At 42.4% G+C, this 12,500-nt stretch overlaps 1 protein-coding gene across 1 annotated transcript in view; it reads left to right on the forward strand.

Moving 5' to 3' along the window:
• LOC101863988 overlaps nucleotides 1-12,500 on the forward strand; it is a 44,930-nt gene that overhangs the window by 25,687 nt on the left and 6,743 nt on the right. Inside the window, exons 2-3 of the mRNA XM_005100076.3 lie at nucleotides 772-3,509; nucleotides 12,049-12,470. Of these exons, the coding sequence (XP_005100133.1) occupies nucleotides 794-3,509; nucleotides 12,049-12,470 (3,138 nt within the window). The 5' untranslated portion in view covers nucleotides 772-793. The remainder of the gene's footprint in view (nucleotides 1-771; nucleotides 3,510-12,048; nucleotides 12,471-12,500) is intronic.

Here is a 12,500-nt window from a genome sequence, read left to right on the forward strand (position 1 = left end):
GTGTGTGTGTGTGTGTGTGTGTGTGTGTGTGTGTGTGTGTGTGTGTGTGTGGTTTTTGGGTGTGACTAATGGACCGTTTATGAGTGCAAGCATAATTTATTCTTTACATATATGCACAAATGAACGTAGAAGAGAGGATATGAAAAGGTGTGTGTGTGTGGGTGTATGGGTGTCCGCAAGCGTGCATGTGTGTGTGAGAAAGTGAGAAAGAGAGAGAGAGAGAGAGAGAGAGAGAGAGAGAGAGAGAGAGAGAAAGAAAGAGAGATACTGATGAACTTGTTGTCAACCCATATAAGAATTCCCGCAAAGAAATCAGTAAAGGTTCATCCATCCATTCATCCACCCACCCACACATGTCTCCATCCATCCATTCATCCAACCACCCTCCCATCCATCCACCCATCCAACCACCCACCCATCCATCCATCCATCCATCCATCCATTCATCCATCCACCCACCCACACTTTCATCTATCCATCCATTCATCCACCCACCCACACACTCATCCATCCATCCATCCATCCATCCATCCATCCATCCATCCATCCATCCATCCATCCATCCATCCATTCATCCATCAACCCACCCACACTTTCATCTATCCATCCATTCATCCACCCACCCACACACTCATTCACCCATCCATCCACCCATCATTCCATCCATCCATCCATCCATCCATCCATCCATCCATCCATCCATCCATCCATCCATCCATCCATCCATCCATCCATCCATCCATTTATTCATCCATTCATTCATGTCCTCAGACACGCCACAATATCGTCTAGCATGTCTGTCCCAGATGACAAAGACCTCATCTATGATCTGTTCCACCAGCCCGAAAGTGCAGAAAGCCAAAGCTCTCCGTACACGCCGGATCCGCGTCCCTTTCCCTTCGACCAATGGAGAACTCTAGAAATCAACTCTCCTCCCCCCTTGACCAAGTTCTCAGAAGCGAGTTTGACTTCCCAGCGTGAGCGTGAATCTTTCCAGGCTCCAGACTTCTACGACTTGCATTCGCAGGCTCGAAATAGTGGTGCTAGCGTGACTGATGATAGACAGGTGCCCTGCATATTAAATAGGCCCTGTATCAAAGCGACGAAGCGTTCTCAGTCAGTCCCTGAACCTTCCCGCATTGGCTCAGTCGCTGAACCTTCACACATTGGCTTATTTATTGAACCTCCACACTCATCCTTGTTCAATGAAACTTCACACTCAGGCTTAGGAACTGAATCTTTACACTCTTCCTTATTTATTGAACCTTCACACTCAGGTTTAGGAACTGAATCTTCACACTCAAGCTCATTCATTGAACCTTCACACTTAGGTTCAGTTATTGATCTGTCACACTCAGGCTTAATCACTAATTCTACAGACACAGCCTTACTCACTAAAGCTTCACACACTTCCTATGATGCTACACCAGTACACACTAGCTTACCCAGGAGCTTGGCGACCGAGGACCAATCTCACATACCTTTAGACAGTTCAGATGAGGTGCTGCACGATACACGAGAAGCCTTTAAAGTCTATAGATACGACAATTCACCTCGAGAGGGTTGCAATAACAACGCTAACAGAACGACTTCCTCTACGTTTCTCACGGAAAGAGATACGAACAATCGGGACCAGCTGTCTTTTCCAGCTGGAAATAATGGACGTTTTGCAGAATTGCACGCCTCGACAAGGTGCTCAAACAATATTGAAGAGTCCCACTTAGTTGGTATTGACTTCGACGACTTGGACATTCTTGCCCCAGCACATTTTGATAATTTAGAACACGAGAACCTCCAAACGGTCTTGCAGACTTTGGCTGATGGTGTAGATGAATCCTCACTACACGAAATCACAGCATCGTCTGTTTCCGCCCAGGTCTTCAGGGACCACTCTCCAAGCGGTTGCAAAAACGAACTATCCGAAAGAGACGTGTATACACTTACTTCTTCTTCGTCTGGATACAGAACTAGCTGCACTGTTCCGGCTTCTAGAGATGGGTCTGATGGCGGAGTAATCCAAACGTCTGACCTGCCTGTGCCTGGCTCAGACCTCTTCGATTTGCTCAGCTGGCTCAAATCGAATAGCCTTTCGACAGAACAGGCGGTCGATGTAGACGAAGACTTTCTTAACCCTCGTAACAACTCCGTGCGTTCAGCTGTCGACACGACAAATCAGAACCCATGTATTTTGGAGTTTTCTTATCAGTTTAAATGCGATGAAGCCGAAATGACACTCCAAGAAGTGGCCACGCAACCTATACTCCAGCCAGAATACTGCCAAACCCAATACCTCGATAGCTTCACGTCTTGTGGGGCTGGTGACGGCCTCAACATACCTCAACCTTCCAGTGACCACATGACGTCACTGTCTCTCCCAAGTCTTGACGGCGATAACTTTGCTCAGACGCCGCCAGAGGGCGTACCTGGCCAGCACCAGATTGGCACAAGTCATCATGTTTACCCTCCGGACTGCTTCAGGGAAAAGAATGAGTTTCATCTCAGTGCTTCGAGTATACCACCACATCGAGATCGGCACAACAATGAAGGACTGGGAAATACCAGCAGACTTGGCTTTCCCTGTAATCCTGCGGGTCGACCAGAAAGCGATGTCATCACGTCAAAAGAGCATAATCAGCCCTTACCTTTACAGCTTCAGGTATGGGACCCAGACTATTTTCTTCACTCAATAACCTCAACAGACAGTTCAATCAATTATGACACAGTCCCCGTTTACGAAAGTCCAAACTCTGATACCGTAATCAATTTGGATTTCGTTACGAAGGAAAAGGACGCCACCACCACACCAAACCATTGGGGAAATGACGCTAAATTTGCCACGGCCAAATCAGACGCGGGCACTGTCTCGACTATCACTCGAGCAGCAGCAAATGTGCCTCTGACGTCTTTGTCATTTCTGAAAGAGCCCAGGGGCGGAATAGATCCTCGTCCTACTACTTCTGAATTCAAAGGCGGCCCACACCACTTGCCTAATCTGACTGAGCTCCTGAAAGCTCCTCTGCCGAGTCAAGTGTGTCTGCCTCCTAAAGATTCAGAAACCAGCACCACGTCACGTTTAAAGCTTTCCTCAAATCTGACAACGAAAGAAACGTTCCCCCACGCCGCTTCCATATCCTCCTTCGTTTCCCCCTTCTTTACCGCCACCTCCTTCTCCTTCTCCTTTTCCTCCTCCTCCATCAGCAGCGACACACCTTCTTCAGTGGAACTCTGTAAGAAAAGACTGCTAAAACGAGGGGCAGATGTCGAGGTTGACAAACTGAAACCGTCGTCCGGGAAGGCACATCTACCACCGTGCCGAGTGTGTGGGAGTCAAGCCACGGGCTTCCATTTCGGCGTGAACTCCTGCGAGCAGTGCTACGAGTTCTTCCGCCGAGCCATCCGCAAGAAGGATCTGCTTACGTGCTGTATCAAGAAGGAAAAGTGTCGGCTTGTTGAGGGGACCAGCAAAGGAGGCTGTAACTATTGCAGACTGCAACGATGTCTGAAAGGGGGTAAGTTAATACTCAGATATTTAGATCGATGCAATTATGTAGGGATGTTTGCTATTGTAACCGTTATTTCCCCACATGAATCAATAAAATTATATATATTATTTATTTATTTGTATAGATTTTTAAAAAGACATAATTTACATCATTTAGGAGGCGGGCTTCGACCCTGCGTGTCACTAAAGACCAGTTCAAGTCACTGTTTGAAGACCAAGATCCTTGATAAAAATTGTCCTCTCTCTGGAATCGAACTCAGATCCTCTGCGTGAACCAACCCTTGGTCTCCAACAGGACAGACGGATGTCTTTTATTAACCATTATAATCTGTCGATAACACCCTCCTTTTATTGCTCCCTCCACCCTCACCCCCCCCCCCAACCCCCAAACCAGGGCAGTGCTACTGACTGAAGTTGTCTTTAGGCCATTCCTAAAGGGGGGGGGGGGGATATTAACACGTTCTTATGCACAGTAGAATTGTACATGTAAATGGGCTGATTTATATATGCCATGCTCATACAGTGCCGGAATAACATACGGGGGAACTGCTGCGTTTTCTTTCCTCATCCTTATTATCGTCATTATCCCTCTACTTCTTTTGTATGTTTATCACTCTCTTGTGAACTACTATTTCCGGTTTGCCTTGATAGTCGAAGCAGACTTTGTGCTGTTGGGGCTAGAGAGGTGAGCAGAGTAAGCCTGATTCCCCATTTGGACTTCTCTGTTGACATCCTCCCCTTGACGCTCATATTATGACCTCATAGTACTTATACAGTTGTGAGCGCCGAAAAACCTTATTAAAACGTTTTAAAACTTTTATTGCAAGTATTGCAAACTTATAGATATCTGTACTAGATTCTCAGCCTATGCACACCAAGGACACATTCATCGGCTGTGAAGCAAGGTGCGAAGAGAGAGAATCGTTCTGTTCATTAGAGTGTCAGCCTGGGCAAAAGGATCATGGACCCGAGTTCCGAGTTATGGGTACATCTCATCAGGTACATCTCATCAGGTCCAGGGTTGATTTCGACGTCACCGGCCATTAATTAACAGGAGACATTTTTTTTTCTTTTTTTTTTCCCCGTGTCCTGATTTTGGTGCCCGTTTTTTTTGTTGGTTACGTAAAAAGAAAGTAATGGTGCAGATTGTTATATGAAAGGGGAATTGTTGAGTCGCTAATGATGATGATGATGATGATGATAATGCTGATGATGATAATGATGTTGTTGGCGATGGTGACGGTAATGGTAATTGTGATAGTGAGCATGGGGATGATTATTTATGTTGGCGATGTAGGAAATGACATGCGTGTTAGTCTTAGTGTTAAGTTTGTTTGGTGCTTGCTCTAGATCCCCGCCAGGCTGTCCTGGGGGGCAGGACACAACCTTCATTCCCAACTCCTCGCATAGAGTGACCAAAAATTTGGAAATAATTCGTCATCTTCATCCCTAGCATTTAATAAAAGTAGGCCGAAAAATCACATGGGGGCCGCTTCTAAGTGATGACATTGTTAGTGTGTTTGTTACCCTACGTCTATGCTATCATATTTTCAAAACAATGAAAGGAATGTGGCCAATAATCTTCGTAAAAATTAACTTTCATAGTCAAAGCAGACTAACTTGTGTGCTTAGAGGTTATCGTTATCGTCGTTCGCAACCGGTCCCGAGGCACTTCTATGGTCGTCGGAGGATGTAAAAAGCCTGAAAAACCATGCCTAGACGACCAGAGAATTACAGGATTGCTTCTTCCTAAAGAGTGATCAGCAAATTCACCACAAGTATATCAATACATTAATGCACACAAAAAGCAACACGCAGTACTGGAGGACCGGAAGCGAAGTTGCGTCCAGCGACAACTCAGACACCACGGGCATAAAAAGTCCCTGTCTCCAAAGAGATAGAACATTTATAGGCCACTATTAATGAAATGGAAAGACAAACTAGTTAGTATTAAGTGCAGGAAATGTTATATCAAATTACTTCCCTATTCTATCCCCATGTGATGACACGCGACCGCGAATGGCACCATTAAGTCTGACTAAGAGTATAATAAAGGCAAAGAGATGTTAAGAAGTACAAATTGCATAATTAAATTACGTAAACACACACACACACACACACACACACACACACACACACACACACACACACACTCACACGCACACACACAACCACACACACACACACACAAACACACACTCACACATTTGCACACACACATACATAGCTGTATATAACAGTCTTCCACTAAACTCGCTCTCATGCGGGGACGAAACAAAAGTGGCATGAGATGGAGACTGGAAGCCTAGCCTTTAGCTCTTAGCCCACAATTGTCTGAGACTACATTCACTCTCATAAATTTATATGATATGTCTTGCTTTCCCATACTTATATTTAGATACAGTTAATTTTCCGATTGCAATAGCTGCATTTGTTAACCCCCATTCCCGATGACCTACATCGATTCCCTTCACTGCCCCAAGTAAAACTATTTTCTCATTAATTACAATTGATGTACCTAGGTGGACCTGTAAATCTTTTTCAATTTCTCTCCAAAGTGGCTGGACCTTCCTACAATAAAAAAAAATGCTCTATAAAATCAGGCTCATTACAATATGCGCAGTTTTGAGATTCCTTTAATTTCATTTTGAAGAGTAATATGTTTGTGGGATAAATATTATGTAGTACTTTCCAATTTAATGTCCTCAAACGTGTTTCCTTAGCGTGATGGACTATTTGCCAATGTTTTTCATTAATATCAACGCCATATTTCCTTTTCCAAATACCTATGCACAGTGGTGGCTCAATTTTACTTAATGCTAAAAGAAAACGTTTTCTCCCTATAGTACCTACAATTGTGTCCCTGAAATAGAAGTTGTCATCCTTTTCATCATTAAAATACACATTCCTCATCGCATTTGATATAATATTGTAGTCTAAAACACAACGTGGATTGCATCCATATTTTTCTCTGAACTCTTCTAAAGACTGTAACCGTCCATCCTGGGTAGTTATGTCCTTTATTGCTAAAATGCCTCTTTGTATACAAGATGGTAAAAAGAGGGTTTGATTTTTATAGATTATATATTCGTTATTAAAAATAGAGTCGTTTAACGAGAGAACATAGTCTGTGTCTTTATTAGAGTATTCTAACCATTTAATTACCACTCTTCTCCAAAACTTACTAGATATAGCGTCGAGCCCTTTAAATTTATTTGCTTTTACCTTGCTTCTAAAAACCTGCAACCCACCAACATCTTTGAGTACAGCGACTGCCAGACTTTTCCATCGTTACGCTTTTGGAGCAAGAAGTGCCTCCGCCCAGCTCAAGAGAATGGAATCTTGAAAGTTAGTCATGTTAATCATTTTCAGACCTCCGTTTTCAAGCTCGTTACACATAACCTTCCGTTTAACTTTTTCAAAAGCCCTTTTATTGTTAAAACGCTTTTTCCACAGAAATCTAAAAAAAATTCTGCTCACTTGGCTAAGGACATCTTCTGGTAACGATATGCTTTGCATTACAAAAAGAAACTGCGTTATTCCAAAAGTTTTAATTAAGTGCATTTTCCCTAGAATTGATAGATCTCTTCTTGCCCATTTCCCAAAAATTCTGAGGAGGGTATCGATCCTGGGCTTCCAGTTTTCTTCTAGTTCTTCCGTCGGTTTTGTATTGCTAAAATATACTCCAAGAATTTTAATGGTTGGAACAAACTGAATCGGAAATTCGTCTATAGTTGCGGCTTGGCCATTTGTACACATGGCATAAGATATATTCAAATTTAAATGCAGATCTGAAATGACCGAAAAATCATTCAGAACGGACATGGCTCTTCTCAAATCATCGGCATTCCTTAGAAATAAAGTTGTGTCATCTGCATACTGACTAATTTTGATAGACTCCAAACCCGGATAGGTGTTGATACCACTTATGGTATTGTTCTGGATTACTTTTTGGGCTAATATTTCAACAGCAAGAATAAATAGTTGTGGTGAAATCGGACAGCCTTGTCGAACACCGCTACTCATTGGAAATGTCCTCGAGACATAACCTCCATTTTTTACACACGAGAGTCTTTCTGTATTTAATATTTCAATCCACTTTCGAAAGTTTGGGCCAAAGCCAAATACATCTAGACTTTTGAGGATACAGTGGGTGTTTATAAAGTCAAATGCCTGTTTAAAATCTACCGTAAGAATGATTTCTGGTGCATCTGTGGTTTTGTGTCTATGTAAAATATCATCAATCTCTCTGTGAATTATGGATATATGTCTTCCTTTCACAAATCCCGTTTGTTGTTCCCCAATGAGCATATCTATAACAGAGTTAAGACGTATGGATAAAACTTTAGCTAAAATTTTGTAATCTGTATTTGTTAGGGAAATTGGTCTCCAGTTATTGAGGCTATGTGAAGAGAGACCTTTGCCCTTATGCAGTAAAGAAATTACTCCTACCCTTTCTGATGGAGACAGCTTGTTGATCTGGAAACTGTAGTTATAACTTTCCATTAGAGAGTCCTTAATATGCTCCCAGAATACTTGATAAAACTCCACTGGCAGACCGTCGCATCCCGGAGCCGAGCCATGCTTCATTTATTTAAGGGCTGTTGCTGCCTCATCCTCCAGTACTGGGGCATCACAAAACACCTTTTCATCATCTGATAAACTAGGAAGATGTATGTTGTTAGTAAATGCATCCATATGTTCTGAAACAAAATCAAACGATTTATTACGACTGTCAACTTTATTGTAAACGTTTTCGTAGTGCTTGCCGATTTCTTCTACAATATCCGTTTCCTTGTGGATGCGCTCCCCACAGGCGTTTTGAATGTTTTTAATGGTATTAACGTTGGACCTACATTTCTCCTGAGATAAAAAGTATTTTGAACATTTTTCGCCTTCCTCTACCCATTTTAAACCCGCTCTCAACTGGGCCCCCCGCGCTTTCTTCAACTCATCAATTTCCAGTTCACTTTTGGACTTTGCAATCGCCTGCCATAAATATCTGTTATCAGGATCTACTGTCAATTTTTCTTCTAAGAAGTTCAGACGTGATTTCAGTAGCTTATGTTTGTATGAATTTTCTCTTGCTTTGAAACGACTGTATTGCTGGGAAATTTCTGCTGCATTACATTTGATCATTTCCCATCGTAAATGGGGGTCTACATCTTTGTATTCATCTTTAGTAGAATGTATATATTTTATAATTATTTTACAATAAGCAGGATCTTTAAGGAGTTCAGTATTTAGTTTATATTGCCCTTTCCCAAACTTGAAATTTGAAAACTCAAACAAAGTCACTACCATACGGTGATCACTAAAACCTATTCCTTTTATAACGGACTCTTTTATAGCAGAGACAAGAGACTCACCAGCAAAAATATAGTCAAGTCGTCTGGCAATCATTGGGCTACCTCTGCTCCACGTGTAGGCTTTTTCCAAGGGATGCAGAGATCTCCATGAATCTGTCAGACTTACAGTGTGTATGAAGTTTTGAAAATATTGACATATATCCTTCCTATGCTCCGCTCCCGAAATTATGTCTAACTCCCCAACAGCTAGGTTAAAATCCCCCATGCATATTATATTTCCGTTGCCTTCATCAGCCAAATATTGCTTTATTTGAGTACTAAGCTCGTCTATGAATGCTATTTTTCCCCCTTATTTCGCAAGGTACATAAACATTTATAAAGAACAATTTTTCGCTTCCCATCACAACAGAAGATATTAAGATCCTATCAGTCCTACAGATTATATTTATATCTTTCCCATTAAAACGTGGATTAAACAAGGTGACAAGACCTTTGCTCCCATTACTTCCATGACTAAAGTGTATAACACCACCCTATTGCTTTAATAATTCATTTTGATCTAACTCTGATAAATGACTTTCCTGTATACCTATTACGTCTAATTTTTCAGACCGAAACTTTTTAAAGACTGCTGATCGTTTCTTATGATTTTTAAATCCCCGTACATTTAATGTACCTACCTTGAGTGGTTCATCTAAATCCAGTCTGGTTCTACCCGCCATATCGCTGTTCGTTCTCGTAGTCCGATCGTACAGGCATTATCGTCGTCATCGTGGTCCGTCCTTCCTCAACGCTTCGAGCGCCGCGATGTTGGTGCCTCATCCTCGGGACTCAGCGGCTCCACTCTCTTCCTGCTGCTGGACCGCTGTGGCTGTGCTGAGGAGAGAATTTCGGGAAGAGTAGGTTGTACTATTGATTGGCGACCATGGTCACCCTTATTTTCAGGGGCTGGGCAAGTCTTAGAGGTCTGCCTTTCCCGGCCTTTATCTTTCTTACTCTTCTTCACCGGCACTTTAAAATTTTCTAAAGATTGGTCCGAATCAGAATTGTCTTCCTCCGATTGGCTCACCTCAGATTTTTCGGATTCGCGTCCATTCAAGGACTCACTGTCACCCTCAGGGGGATGGGTGATCCCACTCCCTACTTGTGGGGGAGCCGCTTCCTGGCAAGTACCAGCTTCCAATGTGGCAGGCTCCTCGGCAGCCTTACCAACTGTCTGGCACTGAGGGTCTCCTCTGCGGTGCCCTTGTTCACCACAGGAGACATAGACCAGCCTCTGAATCCAGGGGTTGATTGGCGTTCGGTCCGGAGCTGTACTTTTTCCGAAGCCTGCAGCAAAGAGTTCTGTTTTGTGGAGGATACTGGTGTCAACATAAATCTTCTGGGGAGGAAACATGCGTATCCGTGCCCGCGGGACTATACGAAAGCAGCTACCGAGCTGAAACAACCGCCCTGCTCTGTGCACTGCAATGGTTCGAAAAAACAACCAGGTTTTCAAAGAATCCACATCTTCACAGACTCCCTGTCAGTTGTTCAACACTTAATGTCCGGAGTGACTGCAGTTCGTACTGAGATAGAGGACAAAATGTGGACCACTATCTGCCACTGCTGTGAAATCCACGGACACCTTCACATACAATGGATACCAGAACTTTGCGACATCTACGGGAACGACTGAGCTGACGCCCTGGCCAACAAGGGAAGCCGCCTCGACCAGTCCAACACTCCAGTCGATCTCGTGTCAGCAAGCTCGTGCATCTTGCGTTACATCATTACAGAGAAGAGTGTTATCGCAGCTAAGATGCAACTCGAAGAGCCCCATCCTGCAGACATATCTCCATGCAATAGGCTCCGCTCCTTATGATTCCTGTCTGGCGTGTGGCACAAGTGCTGACGGCCTGCAGCACGCACTGTATGAGTGCCCGTGGGGGAAGCACATCGAGTTTCACTTATGGAGAACAACGCGAGACCAGGCCCAGATGTACTCTGGACGAGGCCACTTACCTGTCTGCCTGCGGCAGACTGCCGCCCTCCTCACAGAGGCCAGCCAGAGGAAGGAAGGAAGTTCCGAGTCATACGATGAACGAAAAAACAGCACAAAATAAACAAAAACAAATAGATGTCTATTACTTTAAGCTACACGACTGCAAAAGATCTAAATTGCACTTAGGTTTTAAATGTTATCACATTTTTTTTCAGAATTTCGTTCAGTTTCTGAGCCTTTAAGGTAAAACAATTTGTAACTATCTTTTTAGTAACAATAATTATTATTATGATACGATTAGGCCAAGAGGATTGGGTGCAGCACATTGATTGAACGCTTTTGAAATCTTAGCTGAAGTAAATTCTGATGGCTTCTCGCCTTATGATCTTTGTTGGTGAATTGTTGGTGGTGCTGTGGTGTGATTAACATCTAATGCCCTTGTCTCTCCTCCTTCTTTTTATTGTATATTGTTATTCTTTAATAACACTTGTAATCTTCAACATTTATATGACCTAGTTGTGTTGCAAGTTCCGTAAAACCTTACTATAATGCAGTCAAAAAATTCGTGGTGCAACTTATTGCCAAATATCTCCTCAACTATCTAACCTAGGCAACCCATGTTTTGCACAATGGCTTGTATTAATTTGTCTTAACTAATCAATATTTCTGTAAACACCTTTTAGCAGTATTCTAGAAAATTCCTTAATAAATGCTAATAAGAAATCCATGTGGGTGGTTTCTACAGATTTTAAAAGGCTTACAGCTTGGGGGAATATTTCTTTTAAAAGCAAGTCTGTCATATTTTTTCTAATCGCGACATTAATCATTATGCTTATTTTATGTATGTTTTGAGAACTTAAGTGCAAAAAAGTGTTAACTATAAAACTCATTCCTTGTAATAAGTTTTGCCACTAAAAATTTCATATTGTTGAGCTGTGACGTAGGCTAGGCCATATACGTGTACAAAATGTGTGTGAGAAGCGGGAAGTGCTGTGAACTATCATATTTTCCGCATGACGGAGATTTATAGTATTTTATATAAATTTATGGAGAAAAGATTTTTAATCCTGCCTCAATTGTTGTGAAAAGATATGATTAAGTCAAAACAAATTGATACAAACTGCTGTGTAAAGTATGAGTGACATTGATTCGCCTGTTAAAGAGATATTTGTAGATAAGTTGCTCCACGAATTTTTTACCACACAATAAAACTCAAAGTAAAACAATCTTTATTGATGTACGGGTTTTCCCAGGAATGTCTACGGAAAAAATCAAAACTGGAAGATATTCCCAGATAAAGATTGCCCACGACTTCGAAGAAATGAAGAGGCTCGTTTGTAACAAGGAGACGCATCACGAAGACATCTTTGCCCACTTTCAGCACAGCATTGTCTTACTTGAGAAAACTGGATCTGAGTTCCCCGGACTGGATTTGTTGGAGGACTTGGACGTTCTGGAACAAAAGCAGAAAGTTTTCCACAAGGTGTACACGCGCATCAGGAGTCGTAACTGTCCTTCTTTGAACAACTTGACAATCAAGAAAACGGGTGATCAAGTACGCTGCACTATCACAACGATAACTGAAAATGTTGTTTACCCCGGCGTGACGGAGTTTAGTGCAGAGACTTTGCAAAATATCCAACGTCGTCTCGGGGACTTGGTTGGTTTTTGCAAGGTGAGTCTTGCTTTTCATTTTAGTTTTAGT

Source organism: Aplysia californica, unplaced genomic scaffold, assembly GCF_000002075.1.
Source record: "Aplysia californica isolate F4 #8 unplaced genomic scaffold, AplCal3.0 scaffold00235, whole genome shotgun sequence".
Lineage (NCBI taxonomy): Eukaryota > Metazoa > Mollusca > Gastropoda > Aplysiida > Aplysiidae > Aplysia > Aplysia californica.